This window comes from Camelus ferus, chromosome 16 (assembly GCF_009834535.1).
Source record: "Camelus ferus isolate YT-003-E chromosome 16, BCGSAC_Cfer_1.0, whole genome shotgun sequence".
Taxonomy (NCBI): domain Eukaryota; kingdom Metazoa; phylum Chordata; class Mammalia; order Artiodactyla; family Camelidae; genus Camelus; species Camelus ferus.
Window position 1 is genome coordinate 35,083,721 of NC_045711.1, and position 22,065 is coordinate 35,105,785.

General features: G+C 51.1%; 1 protein-coding gene across 5 annotated transcripts in view; it reads right to left on the bottom strand.

Annotated features, from left to right (window-relative positions):
* The window catches only part of ACLY (ATP citrate lyase), a 39,777-nt gene that overhangs the window by 7,918 nt on the left and 9,794 nt on the right, over positions 1-22,065 (bottom strand). For 2 of the 5 annotated variants that reach the window (XM_014558070.2, XM_014558071.2), the window contains 16 exons: positions 21,845-21,975; positions 20,978-21,096; positions 20,012-20,148; positions 19,279-19,340; positions 17,622-17,739; positions 15,492-15,646; positions 14,785-14,875; positions 13,719-13,748; positions 11,654-11,821; positions 11,079-11,220; positions 10,606-10,774; positions 8,602-8,706; positions 7,482-7,678; positions 4,804-4,885; positions 4,072-4,182; positions 249-376 (listed from right to left, as the gene is read on the bottom strand). In XM_014558070.2, coding sequence (XP_014413556.1) covers positions 249-376; positions 4,072-4,182; positions 4,804-4,885; positions 7,482-7,678; positions 8,602-8,706; positions 10,606-10,774; positions 11,079-11,220; positions 11,654-11,821; positions 13,719-13,748; positions 14,785-14,875; positions 15,492-15,646; positions 17,622-17,739; positions 19,279-19,340; positions 20,012-20,148; positions 20,978-21,096; positions 21,845-21,975 — 1,945 coding nt within the window. The remainder of the gene's footprint in view (positions 1-248; positions 377-4,071; positions 4,183-4,803; positions 4,886-7,481; positions 7,679-8,601; positions 8,707-10,605; positions 10,775-11,078; positions 11,221-11,653; positions 11,822-13,718; positions 13,749-14,784; positions 14,876-15,491; positions 15,647-17,621; positions 17,740-19,278; positions 19,341-20,011; positions 20,149-20,977; positions 21,097-21,844; positions 21,976-22,065) is intronic. The other 3 variants (XM_032457192.1, XM_006183319.3, XM_014558073.2) reach the window with 3 other exon arrangements.

Below are 22,065 nucleotides of genomic sequence, written 5' to 3' on the forward strand. Positions count from 1 at the left end.
GGCCAGCCAGTTAGGTAGGCTCTGAAACGGAACGTTTTAACACCAGTCTGAACGGCCTATAATTGCTGCTTCTAGAAAATAAAATGCAAGCCAAAAAGAAAGAAAGAATTTTGGACCATCTGTAGAGCTGCATTAGACCTCTGAGAGGGACCAGGAATATTGGACATTTATATTTCAGAGAGGCGGCTGTCCTCAGGAGGAGTTTGGGAAGGGCCAGGGAGGTGGCATCCTCTGTAAGGTCCACTTACTGGATGATTTCTCCCAGCTCATCAAAGCTCCGAGGCACAAACACTCCCGCCTCCTTCAAAGCCTGGTTCTTGGCTACTGCGGTTTCAGAAGCCTGGTTGGCACAAGCTCCAGCATGGCCAAACTGCACCTGGAAGGCAAAGGAGAGCGGCTTTACCGGGCTTGTGAGTCCTCCAAGAAAGGGAGCAGAGGCTCCTGGGAGCGTCAGTGCTGATCACAGGCTGGACCCCACTCAGCGCTCTAAGTGAATCACTTCAACCCTCAAGAAGGCTCACTAGGTACGATCACTGACTCTCACCTACAGGTGAGAACCTGAGGCCTGAGAAGCTCAGGAGCTTACTATTCGAGGTCACACAGTGGGCACACTGGAGCTGGGATACAAAGCCTGGCGCCTAACTCCACCAATACCTTTGTTTGGCTTCCTGTGAGCAGCTGTCGGGGTGTGGAGGGGACAGATGGATGGATGGGGAATGGCAGTTAGTCTTGAGCAATGGTGAGAAGTGAAGTTACAAACTGCCAACCTTAGCTACGCTAAGCTCACAGGCATGACCTGATTGTCTTACACATACTCTTCCTAAAAAACAAAACAAAAGCCCCGAAGACTGCATATGAAAATCAAATTGCCAGCTTCTTTTAAAAAGTCAGATTTTGCGGGGCTGGGGGTGTAGCTCAGTGGTAAACTGTGTGCTTAAGCATGTGTGAGGTCCTGGGTTCAGTGTCTAGTACCTCCATTAAAAAATTTTTTTTAAGTTTTTTTAAATAAAAAAACTTCCCAAAAAGTCAGACTTTGCACCATGAGGCCTCTATTCCCCCATAGCAACAATCAGGAGGAGCCAGTTAGCCACTGCCCCCTTCTACCTGAGCACGCACTGAGGTAAACTATAAATCCAGTGGAATATGCGGGGGTGGGGTGACTGGTTATGGGAAGTGAGTGAGAGGGAAGAGAAAACCAATCAGAAGAGCTAAGTGGTAACTATGTCTTTGATCAAGCAACAAGGAAAAGGAATTAACCTAATGAAACATGGTACAAAACCTGGATTAGGGCAGGTGTGGTGGGTAACGATAATATCTCACCTGTTTAAAGAACACTACCTCCAGGCACTTTTCAAAGAGCCTTACAAATGTAATCATTCAGTAGCTACAACTATTTCCTCTAAAAAAGGAAACGGAAGGCCAGAGGGGTAAAGTAACTTGCCAAGGTCACACAGGGAGTATGTGGTAGCATCTGAACCCAGGCAAGCTGGCCTCTCACTGTGCTCTTGACCATGATGTACAATGAGGGGGGCCTGGGGTGTGGAGTGGTCAGGAATGGGGGTCCTGGGGATTGAGCCCACACCGCCATGCATGCTGAGCACGCACTCTTACCACTGAGCAAAACCCCCTCCCCCTTCCTGGTGCATTCTTTACAGGACTTAATCTGCATGGGCAGCTGGGTGGGAAGGAGAGGAGAGTCTCCATTCAAATAAACTTAGAAAACACTGGGTTCAAGAAAGTTAAGCAAGTTTCTTCAACTCAGATTTCGCAAAGCTAAAATCAAAGCTTTTAAAAGGGAGATAGATGATACTACATGTTCATAATTTAGAGAAGCTTCCCTTTTCCTGTTTGTTTTTGATTTGGTTTGGTTTGGCTTTGAGGACCATCGCTACAGGACCAGTGTTTTGTGGAACAAAGTATTTCTAAAAAAATGCCACCTTACGAATGTCCCCTTGTCTCTACCTCCGTTCCCTGGTTCTCCATTCAGTTTTCCTGAGGCACTGTCTCAGCTTGCCAGCATTGTGTTGTGTGCCTGTGTGACCTCTGCAGGGCAGAAAGCTCTGCAGGATCATGTGACCTGTTCAAGCCCTCAGTAAACACTAGGGGTAAGGGCATATAGTTTAGTGGTAAAGCACATGCTTGGCATGCACAAGGTCCCAGGTTCAATTCTCCGTACCTCCATTAAAAAAAAAAAAGCACTTACTAGCTGGGCTGGCAGGGCACTATTCTACATTCATCCATCCTTGAAACTTCATGAAGAAAATTTTTAAAAAATGAATCAAAAAGCAAAAATAAAACACACCTTGAAGATCTGCTCTACCCACGGGATGATGATGAGTGCCAGCCAGAAACAGAAGAGCAGGGTCCTTGCCCTCTTGGAGGTGTCCTTGGCAGAGTGGGGGTGAGGGGTGAGGGGTAGGAGGCTAGTAATGCAAAGCTGGTTAAGAGAAATACTGGAAGGGGAGGGGCAGGGGAGGCATTATTTTTGGCTGTTGAGGTGGAGGACAGAGCAGTCACAAAGAAAGTCAGGAAGAACACATGGAACACGTGTGCTGGAGGATGGAAATGGACAGCTGCTAAGACCTGTATGTGCCAGACCTTTACAATTACTTTCATTCTTTGTTTTTTAAATAGAGGTACTGGAGATTGAACCCAGGACCGTGTGCATGTTAAGCATGCGCTCTACCACTGAGCTATACCCTCCTCCCTGCAATTACTTTCTTAGGGTAGCCACATAACAACCCTGAATCATCCCCATTTTACAGCTCGGGAAACTGAGGAATGGAGAGGGAGAGGCTCAATGACCTGCCCTGGTCACACAGATACATCAAGAGCTGGCTCGAAAGCCTGTGAAAGTGCACTGTATCCCTGAAGGACAGGCAGGATGCTGAGACCCGCCCCTTCCCCTTTTAGTTACTTGGAAAAGAAATACACAGAGTTCATAATTACACAAAATGAATTTCATGATACGCACGCACTGTACCCTATCGCTTCTTAGATTTAACGCAACACAAACTCTCTATACCAACATCTCAAGATCCACCTTGTTCTTCTCCCACCTGCCTGGTGTTCCATTATGTGACACGAGGACACGGTCCCCTTCAGACCAGCAATGGGGTGTTTCCATTGTTTGCCATTTCAACATCACAGCCAGAATCCTCATACACATACTTAAGAATATTTTTACATGTGCGCCCCCAGCGTAAGTCTGGAGAAATGGAAGTGCTGGCTCAAAGGAGAGGTGCCTTTTATGACTGGGCAAATATTGCCACTTTGAGGACGGTAGGAATCCAAAGGGGGAAAGGCAAGCAACCCCAGGGGGAAAGAACAGTGACAGGCTGACTGGGAGGAAGAACGGAGGGTTCTTCAAGGAGGGTTCTTCAATTGAGCGTAGGAATTACCATTGTTGCAGGAAGCCTTGAGGGCCAAGTTCCTTTCATATGTACGTAGCCCGGGGACAAGGGCTGACAGTCAGAGCCTGATCAGCTGGGGGGGCCACCTTAAAGACAGAGGATGCTCTAAGCTGGAGGACAGGGGCTGAGGTCTGGCTCACAGCCAGCAGGAGAGAGAGCTCAAATAGTGTTCCTAACATCCATTATATGCTGCACTTACTATGCCCCCAGGGACCTTCTCAGGCATTACATCCTGTTAACACATCCAGAGGTTTTCTCCCACAGCCTCTTCCTACACAGAACTTCTCACCACACCCCTCTTCGGCTGAGCCTGAGGTGTGTCCTCTCTCTCCTCCGCCTCCCTCTTGCTCGGCAAACTCCTCATCCCTTAAGGAGTTCATCCTTTCCATGAAGCCATCGCAGCTCCTCCAGGCACTAAGCTGCTCCCTACTCTAGGAGGGACTCGGAGCCTTGTTCTGGCCTTAATCTGGGGATGAGTTTGTCTCTTCCAACTGGATTTAAGCGCCTAGACAGCAAGGTCCCAACTGGACCTTGTAGTAACCAAGCAAGTAATAAACGTTTATGGAAGGACCCAGCTGCCTGAGAAGATGACCGCACAGTTCACTGCAAACGCCCTCTCGCGGCCTCCCCACCCAGGAGGGCTCTGCCCCTGCTATACCTCGGAGGAGAACATGGTGGCACAGGTCCCGATGCACCAGCAGACCACGGGCTTGGTGATGCGGCCCTCCTTGACTCCTCGGCAGATCTTATATTCCTCAGTGCCCCCTATCTGCCAAGGAACAGGGGACAAGAAAAAGCCCACAAATCAGTGGAACTCACCCTGAATTGCTCTAAAATCAGCAATGTGGCAGGAAAATCTGTCTCAGATTAGGTGGCGACCAGAGCCATCGAGTGTCCCGAGTTACAACTTGGCTAGAAAATAAGGGGATGTGGGCTTTGGCCAATAACAGCATGGATGACTGAGGCTGGAAGCAAGGAAGAATTATAAAGGGGCAGTAGGTATTCTCAGAGAGTCCCTGGGACTCCCCCTTCCTGATCAAAGAGTATTAAACAACTTAGGACCAGACCCGATCAGAGGCACAAGCAATGGATGCACTGTGACTCTAACTTTCCACTGCCCAGCAGGGGGAGACTAGGACCAGCCAGTGAAAGCTTCTTCTCTACTGTCACTAAAATGTCTTGTGCCACCGAGAGGCATGAACTCCTCTTAGGAACACGGTGGTGTTAACAGTGACAATATCTAAGCCCCGGAGTCCAGTGAGTGGGATTACCAGGGACTGTCACTTTCAGTTATATGTAACCAAAATCCATGAATCTTTAAAAAACTGAAATCATCCTTACTTTTATAATCAGAAAAAAAAATTAAAAAAAAAAAACCAAAACTACTCACCTCTCCGAGGACCACAATCATTTTGACTCCTGGAGTGTCCTGGTAACGTAACACGTGATCCATAAACGTGGAGCCGGGGTACCTGGTGAGAGCAGGGAGGACGCTGGGATCCGCGGACTCAGTGGGGGGAGGTGTGTGCACAGGTGTGGGGAACACACCTGTACTTAGAGCACTGTGGGGTTTTCTGTGGGTGTGGATGCCTAGAGAGGAACCAGAGAGGCCTTAGGAATAATGAGGGAGGAGGAGGTAGTAAGTGGAGCACAGGGAAGGGAAGGAAGAGGAATGAATAAGCCCAGAGGGTTCACGCAGCAGTAAAAGATACCTGGAGAGCATGTGTAGGGTGATTTTAAATATGTGCCCAAGTTCTTTTAATGAGGTGGAAACTCATGCCTCTGCTTCTAAATTTGGGTTGAATTTAATGATGAGCTTCTAATGAACAAAATGGGGTGCGAGTGATTCTACGATCTTGACTTCCAAGGCAAGATTATAAAAAACATAGCTTCTGGCCCGTACTCTCCCCTGAATCGCTTACTCTGGGGGAAGCCAGTTGCCTTGTGCAGAAGCCTACAGAGAACCGCCTGCCAGCCATGTGGGTGAGCCTCCTCCAGCCTCAGTCAGCCCGCAGCTGACTGCAGCCCCGCCCACATCGAAGCAACCTCAACAGACACCCCTGCCCAACCCCACCTGCCAGAATTGCCCAACTGAGCCCTAAATCCTAATCCACAGAAAGCACAAGGATATTTGTTTATCATTGTTTGAAGCCATTTTGTCTTGGGGTGATTTTGTTCTTTACCCAGCAACAGACAATTAACACAATGTGCCAAGCTGTGTCCCAGGATGGCGGGCTGTTGCTGGAATGTCTATGTGTAGGCTGATACCTTTTAAAACAATGTTCTCCTGTCACATGAGTTTGCAAAAGGACTGCTCAAGGCCAAGGAGGCTATAGACCTACAAGATCCTCAGAGAGCTTCCTGTGCTTTTGATACGCTCAAGAGTGTCTAAATCCCAAGAGGACAGTATACCCAGCAGCACTGCCCGGACTCATCTGATCCGGAGCTTTTCATCAGGGAGCACCCAGGGACTAGGCTGACTCCCTGAAGACCACAGAAAGAGTCCTTTCTCACTCAGGTGTCCCACTTGAAATGATCCAGGAGAGCCAGGAAGAATGACCAGGGGACTCCCTCTCCCAGTGTTTTTTCGTTTCTGAGCCAAACAGTAGTCGGAGTTAACAGCAGTGGTAACAATAAACAGTAACGGCTAATGTTTATTATTCTAAGTTAAGAAGGACCAGGCATTGGCTCTAAGATAGTACTCAACTGATGACCTACTGATTATTGTTCCCACTATGAAAAATAATGAGGTCACTATTTGTGAAATGATAAGGTGTGTAGGGGTGTGTGTGTGTGTGTGTGTGTGTGTCCCCTACTTTCTGACACAGAGCCCCGAAAACCCTTGTAATTTCCTAAGGGTCAAGGGTGCTAGGAGCATCTCTTGTTCTAATTTTCAGTCTTTGACACCAGTTCCTGACACAGGGCTCTTAAAACCTCTGTAATTCCTGAGTCATGGGGGTGGTAGGAATATCTTCTGTTCTAATGAGGCCGCTCATGGTGGGCACCAGAGAAGGCAGGGAAGCTCCCGGCATCCACCATGCCTCGCCCTATGCATCTCTTCTATCTGGTTGTTCCTGAGTTGCACCTTTTTATATAACCTGGTAAGGTAGTGAACAAACTTCTCCTGAGTTCTGTGAGCCTTTCTAGCAGATTACTGAACCCGAGGAGGAGATCATGGGATTTACAGCCAGTGGTCAGAAGTATCAGAGGCACAGGGAACTACATTCAATGTCTTGTAATAACCTATAATAGAAAAGAATATCTATCTATATAAAATCACTATGCTGTACACCAGAAACTAACACAACACTGTAAATCAACTAAACTTCAATTAAAAAAAAAAAAGTACCAAGATCCCAGACCTGCGATTGGCATCTGAAGCGGGGGTGGTTCTGTGGGACTAAGCCCTGAGCCTGTGGGGTCTGACGCGATGATGCTGTCTCCGGGAAGACAGTATCAGAATTGAACTGTAGAACCCCCCCCCCCCCCGTTGGTGTCTGCAGACAATCGGAGAACTGCTCAGTGCGGGACAATGGCCCACACATTTGGTGGCCAGAAGTGTGAGTAAGATAATAAACAGTTTTTCCTTTCACTCTCATTAACTGCAGTGACACTGAGGACTTAGCACCAGACCCTGTGTTAGCCTCATTCACTCCTCCAACCCCTCCATGAGATGGTGCTGGTAATTTACCCATTTGTTCCTTGAGGATGATGGGGGTCTAGGGAAGACTGGTAACCTGCCCAGATTGCCCCCTCCTGCCCCCAACAGGGAAACTGGGATTTGAACCCCTTTGGTTCAATTTCAGAATGGGCCCTGCACTCTGCTGCCTCCCTCTGGCCACAACTCAGACGACAAACAGAAAAGCACCCCAAAAGCCCAAACACCTTTTCAAAACACCTTTCTGTGTTTTTTTCTTGTGTATTTTCTGATCTTATGCTAGGATCAGTCTTGAGACAGAGAAGAGATGCCCCGTTTTATGGACCTCAGCAACACCCCTGTGTGCCCGGAACTCAGCGGCAGGTGGTGAGCAGAGACAGAGGACCCAGCACCCTGCCCCTGGTGATCACCTGTCCCCGCCGATGGCCACGCCCTCATAGACGCCATCTGTGGTCCGGGAGATGATGTTGTTGAGCTCATTGGACATGCCACCCGAACGCGAGACGTAGGCCACGCTGCCGGGGCGGTACAGCTTGGAGGCCAGGATGTTGTCCAGCATCCCACCAGTATTCCCGATCTTAAAGCACCCGGGCTTGATGCCACCAACCTGCAGGGGCATGAACTGTGGTCAGGGAGGAGGGGGGATGACTGACCACAGAGCTCAGGGGAGTCACAGAGCCCGGGGTTACCTGCCCAGCCCACCCTGGCCAGCATCTGCACATCAGGTTTCCTGCTGAGGAAGAAGAGAGTCCCCTCAAGAGACATTACACAGGAGGAAAAGAGCCTTATTTATAAAACATGGCTTACTGCAGACTCGGATGTGGACACTCAGGTTCAAATCACCTCCTTTGCTCCAACAGGGCAAGAGCACCCAGTAAAGGTGTCTAATGCAAGTGTGAACCTCTGCCCGAGATCGCCCTCTACCTCTACCTCTACCTCTGAGATGAAAGCTCTCTTGCTTAGCGGAAAAATCTTAGCTTCTGGGGGGAGGTTATAGCTCAGTGGTAGAGCACATGCTTAGCATGCAAGAGGTCCTAGGTTCAATCTCCAGTACCTCCACTAAGAAAAAAAAAAAAAAGCAAATCTAATTACTTCCCCTAAAGAAACAAACAAAATGTACAAAAATCTTAGCTTCAGCCAAATTTTGAATGCAACAAATACCCGTAACAACAAAAAAATATTCACAGGGCAATTCCTTCTTATGTGAAAACCACTGGGTCAAAAAATAAGGCCGCTAGGTAGATTTTTCTTTGACTGACAGTGGAAGGAATAATCAGACTATGCTATGGTTGTATGAGGGTGGACAGACGCTTACAGCAAAAAAATATTCTCAGCCCTTCGAAACTATCAAAGGTAAGATGGCCTAGGGAGAGAGAGCCCTTTAAAAAAAATTACTGGAAGTGGACAGCCTGACTTTCAATAGGTTCTCTCCCAATCTTTTCAACCTAGATGGGAGACAGAGGAGTGAGCAGTGAGCTTCATGGGGGCCCAGAAGTTTATATGAGAAGGCTTCACGGAAGGGATGCTCACGGTGGCAGGTCCAATGATGGTCACACCCTTCTGCTCCGCCTTCTTGATCAGCTTCCTTGTGAGGGCCTCAGGGATGCCTTCGGCTATGATGGCGATGGTCCGGATCTAGAGGAAGAGAACAGTCCCCTCGTGTTAACTTCTCCCCTCAGATGGGAGGACAAAGCAGCAACTATTGCAGAACCCACCTCCCATTCCCCCTCCCAGGCTCTAGGAACAAAGTAACAATAACACTGCCTTCTTCCCACAGGCCTCTGTTCCTGTCCTGATCATTCCAACCACCTCCCCGAGGGAGGCACCTGAAACCGCTCTACATTGGTTAACACCAGTGTGTCAGTAACCAAGCAGGAGCAAATGTTTCTGAAAACCTGCTACAGCCAAAGCTGCTATATGCTCTCCCACCCCCAGTCTCACAAGACTCAGCCCCACCTGTTCCCACCTGTCCAGGTACCGATGGCAAAGCAGCTAAGGCTTTCTCTGCTGAGCCCCGAGACGCTACACCCCAGCAGGACACAGCCTTGCCAGAAACAAGCTGCTTCCACACTCGGACCAGAGAGTGGGCTGAGGGGGAAAGCCTGAGGGGTGGGGGGTTGGGGAAGATCGAAGAACCGTCTCTGGCTCTAGACCAGAGGCCGGCAAACTTTTTCCAGATAGTATTTTGGGTTTTGTTGGTCACGTGGTCTCTGTCAACCACCACATTTTGCCTTTGCAGGAGGAGCAGTCATGGACAATATGTGAATGAATGAGCATGGCTGTGTTCCAATACAACTTTATTTACAACAACAGGCAGGGAGCTAGGTTTGGCCCTTGCACCATAGTGTGGCCAGCCTCTGCTCTAGACTGAAAAGGCCCCCCATTTTTAGCAGGTATGCTTTCTTTTTTGCTTCGTCTGGAATATCAAAACAAGTTTATGTTCTCCAGGCATAAATTGCAGTAAGCCAGTCTGGGATCAGACAACAATTTTGAAAAGAAAAACCAGCATCTTACTCTATAAGGGTTCTTACAAATCAATGACAAAAAGACAAACACTTCAACAGAAAAAAAGGAGGGGAGGCCAAGTCAGAGAATACAGATGGCCAATAAATGTTTTCTAAAGCTCATTTAAGGAGCTCGTCAAAGATATGCAAATTAAACAGAATGTCTATCATTTTGTCAAATATATATGTTTTTTAAATCCAAACATTCAGTGTTGGTAAGGGTACAGGGAAACAGTCCTTCTCAAAGTACTGATGGGAGTTAAGGTCCACACAACTTTTCTGGGAGGGTTCCTGGGCAGGATCAATCGAAGTCTTTCAAATCTGCACATTCTGATGCAGCAGTTTGACTTCTAGACGTTTATGCTGGGGAAATAACTAAGGATATATGCAAATGTTAATCCAAGACGCTCATCACAAGACTGGAAAAAGCAAAAGTGATGTTGCCAGTAAATACTGACGTGGAAAGAGTCACTGAAGGAAATGGGTTATAAAATAGATACGGTGTTATTCCATTTGCTCAAATACAGAAAAAGGTGCGGATAAGAACATATTCAAACATCAGCAACCATGTTCATGAGAAATGAGATGAGGCCTTTATTTTTAATTTATTGCTATTTAATTTTTTATAATATGTAACAATTTTATAATAAGAAAGGGCTTTGGGTTCTGTTTTTAAATCTTTTTTTTTTTTTACTTTTTTTTTTTTTAATGGAGGTATTGAACCCAGGACCTCATGCATGCTAAGCATGAGCTCTACCACTGAGCTATTACCAACCCCTCTGCCCTTGATTCTGTTTTTAAAGCCAGTCTCAGCAGAGAGAATCTGGTTGGGGCGCATGACCCTGGACTCACTCTGTCAGTCCAGGTAAGTAGCCCTACCCTCAGTTACTACTCTGTCTTCTGAAGAGCAAGTCTCCAACCACTTTCATCCAAATCACTGGCCAGTTCTGAATGCCAAGGCCTTTGTCCCAGGTGGCAGTGACGGACCTTCCCTGCCTTGGCCACCCCCAGGGCCCAGTCATCTATCTACCTGTGCGTAGTTCATGGTCTCCATGGTGCTGTCGTAGGCGGAGCGCAGGGAGGCAAAGTTGATCAGCACATCTACCTCTGGGTGTTTCTTCATGGCGTCAGCCATGTTCTTGAAGACGGGAATCAGGATCTCCTTGTGACCCCAGTAAAACTTCTGCTTGTGGTCCCCACTGTGAGAAAGGCAGAGGAGGGGTCAGGACACTCTTCACCTGCCAGGGCTCTGGAGCAGGAGGCCTGGGGGAGGTGCTTCACCCAGAAGGTGGAGAGGTAGCATCTCTGCCTTCAAAGAGTTTTGCATCCGGGAAAAAGATCCCCCAGAAATATCAAGTGCCCCTGTCCAGGATAAGCAGATGCTTCCCTGGCAAAGGGGATCATCCAGCAGCTCCCCCAGCTCTGCGTTATTGCGGGAGGGGATCAGATGAGGACACCCCGCTCGGCGGCCATGTCCAGCCCCCCAGCCCTGGCGTGACTCACGTGAAAGGGTAGACCATGGCGGCCACCGAGGGCTCGTCCCGGGAACAGACATAGTCAAAGTCCAGCATGCCCTGCACGGCCCGAGTCTGCATGCCCCACACAATGGCCTTGGTGTGGCGGCTGAAGAGGGTGGCGCTCTTTCCTGGTGGGCAGAGAGACAGCGAGTGCATCCAGAAAACACCCACCGAGGGCTACCTGCCAGACCCCTCCGCGCCCCAAGTCCAAGGAAGGTGACGCATCAAAATGGCGAAGCAATGTCAAGAGGTTGGAATTCTGAGAACCGGGGGAAGAGGCGACTCAATTTCTTCTGGCAAGAGGTGGCAGAGAGAGCAAAAAGAGCTCAGAGGATCTGCTTGGCTGGCAAATAGCTTGGCAGTGAACAGAGAAAGGACTCCCCTTCCAGACAGAACTTCTACAGGACCTGCTCAACTTCACAGGAAAGGTGCGAAATCAGCCTTCTGCTTATATGCAAATAAGAGTCTGAGCAATTATTTTTGAAGTCACCAGAAAAAAAGGTTAAGCTCTCCCAATCTGGGTGACCACAAGACTTTAAACAGCTGCCCGACAATCCTTACCGCCTGTGAAGCTGGATATAAGCCAGCTCGGGTCAGTCCTTAGGATTCTAGGGCAGCGCAGGTCCAATGAAGAGGTTTGCCTTATCTCTAACTGAGGTTCTGCCCGAAGTTCTCCCAGGCTCCTTCCAGGGGTTCTTTCCTGCTCAGGGCAGTGCTCTTGGCTGGGCTCTCCAGAGGGTAGGAAAGGGGCAAGGAGAGCAATAAGCTGGTAGAAGTATATTCCCAGCCTTCACCCCCTGCAGACAGGTCACCAGGCCCTCCTGCTCTCTCCCCTCCCTTTGAGAAGCAAAGCAGCCCTCAGGGAAGGGTTTCAGCTCCCCCAAGAAAAACAGTGCAGAGAACTCAGGGGCATATGGTATTAATGTACTGTTCTAGTGCAGGCTAATCGAGTTCAAAGTCTGATTAAATGAACTTAAGAGATCAGTTTCCCAAGGCACACAGGATCCTCATCCCTACACAGGCTGGCCTCTTCCATCACAGCCTCAAGCTTCTCACGACTGAAGGCTCCTGATGGTGCAAATACTCGGGATTTACTGTCCCCTGGACCCACCTGGGTTCCAGTGAGATATGAGGTCAGAGAACAAGAGAGGCCACCTAATCCAGTTCCCTCACTTCCCAGCCCCAGGAAACTGAAGCCCGGAGGTGCTAAATGATGAAGACTGTAGGTCACATAGCATCAGAGCCAGGATTACATACTAACTGAGATGCAGTTCAACTGTGCAATTGAGGAGGGATACAAGCCAGCAGGGCCCGCTACTCCCTGTTCTAGTTGGGGGGGACACCCCTGAGGGTCAGCGTGTGTGCGTGTGCAGGTACACCCATCTATCTACCCTAGAGGCACCGAAATCAGGACAAGGCCTGGAATTTCTACGAACCCACCCACACTTCCAACATGGACCGGGCAGAACTGGAGTGCTCAGAGCACAGAGAAGGCAAAGCTGAAGGTGGCAAGCCTCAGCCCACCAGCAGCACGGAGACCCCAGAGAGAACATCTGCTCTGGGATCAGTCCCACCCCCAGGCTCCTCCGCTGAGGGGAGGGTTCGCCCTGGCCCAGTCTGTCCTCCCTTCCTGACTTACTGCCATCCTCCTCTCCCACGTCTCAGCAGAGCTCAGGACTGACAGTATGACTAACGCCCACCCCGCCCCACCTGGGGTGGAAGAGCTCTCAGAGAGAATCTGCTCCCTGTCCTTTCTGCAGGGCTGGTCTTTTTGCGTAACAACAGACGTTTCCAGAGGCAGAAAACGCTGGGATGAAGGGCAGATGGTCAGAGGGCTATTTGACCTTGCCTAGTTACTCCTTTCCTCCTCTTAGCAAAGGGATCAAAGGTCATCCCCTTCTGGGGGCGGGGGGGCTTTCACGGGTGAAAACATCAGAAAGTTAAATGGAAGCCCTGATGCTTTGAACTGATTCACCTCAATGAACCTATTCAACTCAGTAGATGAATGTGGGTTCTGCATGCCCGTGTGAGCAGGCACAGAAATCAGCCCTGCTAAACAGTGACCTCACACAACAAAGCCCAGTCCCTCCTCCAAATTTACTGCACAACCCAGGTCTCTCTCTCTCTCCTTCTCCATCCTGTCTTCCACCCAAACCCCAGAGAAATCTAAAGTTGTCCCTCAAACTGGGCTCTCTGAGATGAAGTTGGCAGGGATGAGGCTGAGGTTAGCAGACAACGAAGACGTCACCGGACGTAGATGAGAATCAGGATGGTCAGTGGCTCCCCTCCTGGCCCGGTGGCTCTGCCACTCTCCCTTCAGTTTCCATGGCTCCCTCTTTCCCAGGATGACCCCCCTCCTCAGCACCACTCCACTCTCCAAGGCCAGGGGCCTGGCTCTTGCCCCTCCTGCACTCCCCACTCCCTCCTGTGTGTGGAGCCAGAGACAGCCGTGGGAAGGGAGGGAGAGCAAAGACTAGGACTCGGGGGCAGGCCACATGGAGGCAGGGACAGAAAATATACCAGACAACACTGCAACCCACCGGGGACAAGGAAACAAAGCAGACGGTAAGACTGTAACCTGCTAACAAGCCACACGCAGAGCTGGGTGGGGCGGAGGGCATCCTACCTTGCAGGGATCTTGGACCTGGGACTGAATCTGTCAAAGAAAATGACCAAGGCAACTGAGTGACCTGCTGATGGCTGGAGGCTTTAAAGGGAGAGGGTGGGAACAGGGTGGGTCCCATGGACCAGCCTGGCAGGGCTACCGCCCTCACTGTCTCTGTCTATTCACAATAGACAGGAGGAAGTCAACAGAAGAGAGAGCTCCGATCAGCAGAGTGGAGGCAAGAAGGGGCGAAGGCCCACAGGGGGCAGAGAGAGGAGCGAAAGCACTAAGGTTTGGAGGGTGTGCTCAACACCAAAGCCCCAGGCCCTCTGGAGGGACAGCTGGCCCAGTGCCACCCTCTTAATCCTGTTCTGTCCCCATGAAGCACAATGAGATGATTAGGCTGAGGGGGTGGACCTGTCATTCTGTGCTGCGGACAAAGCTGCCGGTTTGGGGACTGCAGGGCCTGCCGGGCAGTGGTTTCCAATTCTGAGTGCCTGGAGCCAGTGTCACTATTTCATAAAATGCCTTAAGCACACACAGTCCCAGGAAGAGGCTGGATAGGCCACATCAGCCCAGTGGTAACTAACGTGGCTTATCTAGGGCTGCTTACAAGGGCCGGCTGGCAGGGATCACGTCCTCAATGAATCAGAGGAGGGAGAGACGAAGCAGGCCAGGCACAGATGGGCTGATAGACAGCGTGTGTCCTTGTGGTGGGCTCACAGGAAGGGTAAGAGCCCCAGAATAATGGACTGCTTTGCTGTCCTGAGCCCTCCCACCACCTGGTTATTTCTGTGGCTCTGTCTCTTCTGCAGTCCTGCTGCCCAGCTCACATACCTCACATAAGTAAGGGGGTGGAGGAGAAAACAGTGGGGAGTGGGGTGACCCAGGCACGGCAAGGTCCTGGGCACCAGGAGCGCCCCCCGGGGAAGGCTCCATTCACCATGTCCTCACGCCCCATTCCCATCCCACATACCACACCCACGCTCATAGCAAAGCCCAAACCGCTTTCCATCTGCCTCTGCCAGCCCAGTGGGGTCGAGGAAGGGAAGGGGGACAAGAGGGTCCTGAAGCCACTGGGCGTTACCTTGTGGCATGGCGGGCTTGGCCTTCTTTGCAGGGGCCACCTCATCAGCCCTGGACTCAGAAAAAGATGCTGTCCTGCTAGGGGCTGGAGTCTAGGGGGATGAGGAGAGAGAGTAACAGTCACAGGGAGCAGCTGGGAAAAAAAGCCATTGGTCCTTAGAGCCCCAAAGAACTCAGGTAACAAGAACTATGCACAGCTCTGTTCTTTATAAGCTGCTTCTAAAAGCTCTATTCTAGAGGAGAGGGTATTGCTCAAGTAGCAAACCACATGCTTAACATGTACAAGGTCCTAGGTTCAACCCCCAGTATCTCCTCTAAAAATAAATAAGTAAATAAACCTAATTACCTCCCCCTATCTTAAAAAAACATTAAAATACTATTCTAACAACTCTGAGATAGAAATTAGCATTGTCCCCATGCTATAGAAGAGCAAACTGAGGCTGTGAGAAGGTACGATGCTGGCCACGGTCTCTCTAAGCAGGATTTGAACTCAGGTCTGATTAAAAAAAACCCTGGTCTCTCCATTATACTACTTGATGAGGGCAGAAGAAAACTGGCAGAGATATAGAAAGCAACCACGTACTACAGCCCTGTATCTCCCCAATGTCCCCAGAAGGCTGAGGACAGAGAGTACTGTGCCCTGGATGGGATGGAGGGGCAACAAAGATGACCCTGCAGGCTTTACGGTAGAGGAAGGCCAGTACCTACCGATGTGCTCCCACTGGCGTTGAGGAGGAAGTTGGCTGTGTGGGCGGCCGTGGGCGGCTGATTGGGGATGGGCCGGTGGCCCAGGGCCATGCCTACAATGGCCGTCATGTGAGTCTCCGTGCCAAAGACATGGATGGGGATCCCAGTGGTCTTCCCTGTGAGAGAAGGAAAAGCTTCCATCATTCAAGTCTCCTAACAAGTGCCCAAGGCCCCTTTAGAGCCCTGTTCAGATGGCTGGGGCTTTCTGTGCAAGGCCAACTACCCAGCAGAAGGCAGCGGTCCTGTTTTCACCACCAAACAGATCTTTGTAAAGACCAGTGGCCACTAAGAGCAAGAAACAGCTTTCTGGATACTCTCAAGTGACCACAGGCATCGTTAGTCTGCACTCCTCCTGTTCTCGGCCTGGAAACTGGCTCTCCGCCCTCCGCCCTCATCCTCTCCCCTCAACACTCATCTCCAGCAGCGCCCACACTCCAGCCTCCCAGGTCTGACCTCTGTTTCTCAACACCTGGGCTCGTCTCCCCAGGGCTCTGACCCTGCTCCTTCCTCTGCACAGAGCTGCCATCCAGCTGGTCTCTCGTCACTCGGCTCAGCTCAAGTGCCACCTCCCAGGGAAGGTGTTCCCTGACCTCAACAGTCATTCCCAACAATGCCTGCTTTGTGTGGCTCCTCACTGGACAGCATCTTGTTCCGGTCCCTGTTCACTTGTTTAATGTCCTGTGAGTTTAATGTCCCAGGTGTGACTGAGTAACATCTACTGTGCTCTCCCGAGGGCCAGGCCCACAGCGGGTGCTCAGTGCTAGGTGAAAACTATGACTTGACACCACTTCAAGGCATCTAGGCGGGTTTAGTGTTTGCCATGGATACCAGATTTGGGAAAATGGGAAGATGAAAAGGTTGTCTCTCCAGTCAGAGGGCACCGCTCACCAAGCAGGAGCACCCTCTATCCGCCTCTCCCTGCATGTCGCCTGAACCCCCGCCCTGCACACAACTGCTCTCGGCAACGCGGCTGTGCTTTGCTCAGACCAAAGCTGCTGGTCATAAAGTTCACGAATTTCAGGTTCAATCAAGTGAACTTAAGGAGACCCAATGTTAGTCTGGACTGACAAGATGTGGTCCCCCAGCTTTTTGAGACCTTTGAGTTTGAGGTCTCAGGAGCCTGAAGGAGACACACAAAATGCAGAAGGAAGGAAACCAAACAGACACCGCACCCTCTGATCCCTCGGCTCAGAGAGGGGCACCTCCCTCCCATTCTACCAGTTACCGGACCCCTCCCTCCAGCCCCGACATCTAGGCCACCAGGACAGAGCGTCAGGAGATGGAGGCAGAGAGGCCAAGGAGCAGATGTGCGGGTTAGTTCAGGTCACTTGGCTGTGACTCTGGCAGCTGCTGGAAGAATTTGAGCAGAGAAGTGACACAATTTGACTTAGGTTCGAAAGGGTTATTTAGCTCACCGGGTGGAGACCAGATCACAGGGTAGCTGGGTAGAAGTGGGGAGAGCACCTTGGAGGCTGCGGCAGCTGTCCAGGACACAGCAGTGGCCTGGACTGAAAGGAGCGGGGAGGGAGACAGTCCCCTCACTGCCACAGCCTTCCCTACTGGCACCACTTCAGGGCCCTGGGACTCGCCCTTTCCTCTGCAGACAGTCACGCTGACTGCTCCCACCACCCCTCCAGGTCTTTGCTCATATGCCACCTTTTCAGTCAAGCATTCTCAAGCTACCTTGTTTAAAACTGCCCCCATCCCCTCCCACGGATGCTACCCTCCCCCTGCTCATCTTCCTTCGTGGCCCAGGTGGTGCCTGACGCTGAAGTCACCGTTCTCAACGGCACAGGGCCTGCTGTCCATCATCTGTCATGTGTGTGGCTGTGACTCCAGTGCTTAGCACAGGACCCGGGGCAGAGAAGCCATTCCACAAGTATTTGCTAAACGGGTAGCTGAATGAAGATGTTTTCCTGCCCACTGTGAATTCAGGTTTAGGTCAGGTGCTCCGTGTCAGAGGAAGTCACAGCACAGAAGCAAGCTGCACTTTCAGAAGGTGGGGGACGCGGAGGCACTGGAAGACTGCCCGAATCCCGAGGAGGCACCGACACTCAGGGTGCGAGAGACAAAAAAATGCCCCCATCTTACCGACTTCTCCCATCACCCGTAGGCCTTCCTGATAGTTGGGGCCACCTCTTCGGACAAAGATCGTGACTTCATGCTCCTTCAGGGGGCCCTGGTAATCTCGAATCGCTCTCACGATACCCTGGAAGCACAAAGGGACAACAGACATGTGACTAGAAATAAGGCAGCCAGAAACCAATCATTTATAACCTCGGGAGACAAACGTCCTGAGTGCAGATGACAAGGGCTGCTTCTCAGAAAGCATGGTAGGCCCTGGTGGTCAAGAATTTTCCACAGGTGGACTAGACTACACACAAGCCAGAGGCCCAGGACAGGCAATCACTTGTAACAGGGCTCAGGTGAGAACATGGGGTGCCCAGGGGTGATGCCCCTCGATGCACAGGGTGCTGGGCCTCCTACGTCGGTGGGCCTTTACTGGTCTCCCTTGTCCCGTCTTGTTATCTCTTACTGCAGTTTAGGTAGACAGTCTTACCCAAGGTTCTATACAAGAGCTGTCAGAGTTCTTAGGACACTGTGTACTTAAATGTCAAAGTCCTATGAAGCTTCTTCAAGTGATTTGGGGAACAGCTGTGTAGTGGGTATGAACTTTGGAGACGTGGAAGGATGACAGGTGTGGACCAGTTTGGTTTCTCCAGGCAGAGGACTAGTTTACTGAGTCGAATTTCTGCCGCTCAAGACATTTCCCCAGAACTTCTATGCACAGTTCCTGCTCCAGACCGAAAACTGCCCTCACAAGGGCCCTGCCTTGATTACAGGGCTGCTTGGAAGTTAAAACAAAGCTGTGAGATTCACCTGTGTTAGATTTGTTTGCTGAATCCGGTTCAGTTAGGGAACCGTTTTAGGCAAGACTGACAAAGCCTGGCCCCCTACTTCTCGAGAGCTCAGCCTTTCAAGAGTGACATTACACATTATTCTCAAAGCTTCTATGGAGCCACTGCAAGGGACACATTCTCTTGAACAGCTTCAGTGAACACCTGACAGTATGGGAAAGTAAGTGGTCTCCTGAGCCAGCCACCTTGAAGGGGCCGAGTCTCGAGACATGTCAGCTGTCATCCTTGTTGCCCGGCAGTCACACTGCCTTTAAATTGGTGCCCACGCCCATGACCTGTGCACAGGGGTCCAGGCTGACGGGCCTCTGGCTGGATGAACAGGAACCCCCAAACACCAGAATACTTCCTCACGGGGGAGGGCAGAGCTCAGGGGTAGAGCACATGCTTAGCATGCACAATGTCCTGGGTTCCATCTCCAGTACCTCCATTATAAAAAAAAAATTTTTTTTAAAAACAAACTACTTCCTCAAGCTGATCTTTTGGAGAAAGGGCAGATGACTGGGAGACAAAACACTAGGAGTTGCAGAGAATCCAGAGTCTCACAATGGAGTGTTGCAAATGGGGTCAACCAAGCTGGTTCTTTAAGAATGGGTCCTGCAAGGGGGTAGGGCACACTTCAGATGGGAGAATTATGGCCCAGCGAGGGTCAGCTGCTTGCCCAATGAAACAGCTTCAGATCCAGATCCATCCCAGTATCTTTCACACCCATGGGACAAGAGCCCCTCCCCAGACTGGGTAACTCATGGGAACCTGCTTCCATCTCATACCTTCTTGCAGAGACTTCCCTTCCCCACTTCCCCCGAACCCACATCCCTCTCCCAGCTGGTTACCTTGAATGTGGCGGCTACGTTGGTGAAGTTTGCAATGCTGCCTCCGATGATGAGGATTTTGCCTGGGTTTGGGGTAAAAGAGAAGCCAAAAAAGGGTTAGAAAGGTAGACTTGGGTATCTTCCCAGGACTCCAACTGAGGGAGGGTTCTCTCCTCCAGGCGAGTCCCCCAAATAGCGCAGAGGCGAGGGTTGCAAGCTGGTCTCACCCTGACGTCCGTTCCCTCTTATCAACTCAACACTCCATCACCCATGACGAGCAGGTGGTTAATCCAAACCCAAGAATCACTGTATCACTCCTAGCTGGCATCTAGAAACCCAGCTTGGTTTCTGGATACCCTTGGTGAGAATCTCCATCTGGCTCAAGGGAAGGGGAATTGGTGTGTGTGTACCCCCAAAACACTGGACAGATGGTAAAGGGAAGCTAGGAATCGCACAGCTAGGAGAGTAAATGTACAAGTGGGCCACTAAGCACTGTGTCTGCAGCAGTCAGCAGAGGCTCGCCGCCGCCTCCCTTGCACCTGCTCATAGGGCTTTATGTATCCCTCACTTTCTTGCCCCCTTGGAGCAGATGCTGTCACTGCCCGCTGCGCAGTCAGGGAAACCAAGGTCCAGGAGGAAATGGCTAGCCCCAGGTTGCATAGGACCAGGACAACCTCAGTGCCTCCCAACCCACCCAAAGCTGTTCCCACTGCAGCTCGCGGGCCGTCCTGGGGAAGCAGCATGTGTGTCTCACCATCTGGGTGCTTCTCGCGGGTCATGAGGGAGAGGATCGTCTTGGCATAGTCATAGGTCTGCTGCTCGCTGGGGGCGCCTGAGTACTCCCCGTAGTTCGCCAGCTCATTGACGCCCCCCAGGTCACAGATGGTATCGCTGCCAGGGAGACACGAGAGTCAGTGGCAGCCTGATGCCTGGGAGGCCATGCAGACACCCCTGAAGCCTTGAGGTCAGGCAGCCTATGGAACTGACCTTTCAGACCTCAGACCTTCATGCCCCACACAAGTCACACTTGAAGGTTAATTGTGCTGCATCAGACTCTCCTGGGAAGTGCATTCCACCAGCCCCAGGCCGTCATGGGCCCTGGACTGACAGCGGTGGGTGAAATGAACAAGGAGCATGTCCTGACACTAAGAAGACGTGGGGCTCCAGGAGCTCCTGGCAGGCTGCCCAGCGAAGAAATAAAACTGCTACAGCCAGAGGAGAGTCCAGCCAACCATGGGGGGATATGGCAGATTACAATCTAGAAACAAGTGGACATCTACTGGGCTTTACGTGAAAAACCCACCAATTGTTACAAAAGGTGCAGAATATGATTCCCAACATTTCCATAAAGTGTAAAAGTGTGACTATTTATACAGGCACTAAAACACCTGGATGTATGTCCAGTGTATTCACTGTGGTGACCTCGTGGGGTGGGGTGGGAGGTGACACGGCCAGGCAACGTTCACATTCTGGTTCATTTCCTGTATTTGCTGTACTTTTGTGTGAAGAACATGTCACAATTTCTGAGAACTAAAACTAATAACTTCATTGTGAAGTGATGAAGAAGGCTGTGAAGACACCGTGAGTAGGCCCTTCTGGGATGCCCCATGAGTCGCTGCTCTGCACCAAGGGGGGAAACTGGAGACCCCGAGGTGAGGCAGCCTGATTGAAGCCACCTGTGTGAACCCGGCTGCCATCCCTTCTGAGACCCCTCAGTCACCTGTACACGACAGAGGCGCCACCTCCAGCCACCATGGTCCAGATCCTTCCTTTGGGGTTCAGCAAGGTCAGTTTTAAGCTTGCCCCACTCTTGGCGTCCAGGTCTGCAATGTAGGCTTCCTAGGGACCAGACAGCAACAGGTGGGCCCTGGGGGTACACTCTTCACTAGGTTGCAGATCCCAGGACCCCTCCCCTTCCCCTGGAGACATACGAAGAGGTCCTGGGTGGCCTTCACAGGGTCAGGGAGAAGGGGTTGTGCAAGGCCTCATGTGCCTGGGACAAAACATGATGGTGTCTTCAAGTACCAAAACCACCCACGGCCACAGGTGGCTCTCTGCCCAAGTCCCCAGCCTCACCATGTCACTGCTTCTACCACAGCCGCCACTCCCAGCATCCACCTGCCCAGCTCATCATGTGCCCCTCCCCGTCCCAGGCTCTACCCTCTCCTCCCAGCCCAGCCTCTTCCCTGGGTTTGGGTTCTGTCACATAGGTCTGATCCTGCTATGAGGACCTCTTGGAGGATAGGGTGGGAAGGAACAATTAAAATTCTCAGCAAGTGGCCGAGAGAACGACCTTCCTGACAGGATTAAGGGGAGCCACCGGGAATTACTGAGAAACAACAAATCAAGTTATGAGCCCAGGGAGGTTGATTGAGAAAGGAGACTAAAAGGATTTCTGGCCAGGATTCAGAGGCTTGGCTGACTCCCACCCCCACCTCCTTCGGGGTTTTAAGAAAATTAAATGGTTCTCAGTCTTCCTTTCCTGCCAAATACACGGCTCACAAGCTGGGGTGAAATGCTCATCAGAGATTAGTCACCCTTCCCTCTGCCCCCATCTCCCTCCATTTCCTCCCCAAACCAGCCTGACCTCTGGATAAGCTTCTCGCCCGAAGGGGGGTGGGAACTCTATATCACCCCACTTCACTTTGCAGATGTAGTCGGCCGTGGCATCCACCTTGGCTGCCAAGTCAAGGATGTAGACGCCATCTTTGGTCACCACTTTAAGAAAAGCAGAGGCAATCAGACATCGGTCCCAGCAGAGGTGACCATCAACCTCAGTGGACTCCCCCACACCCCACTCCCGTGGGG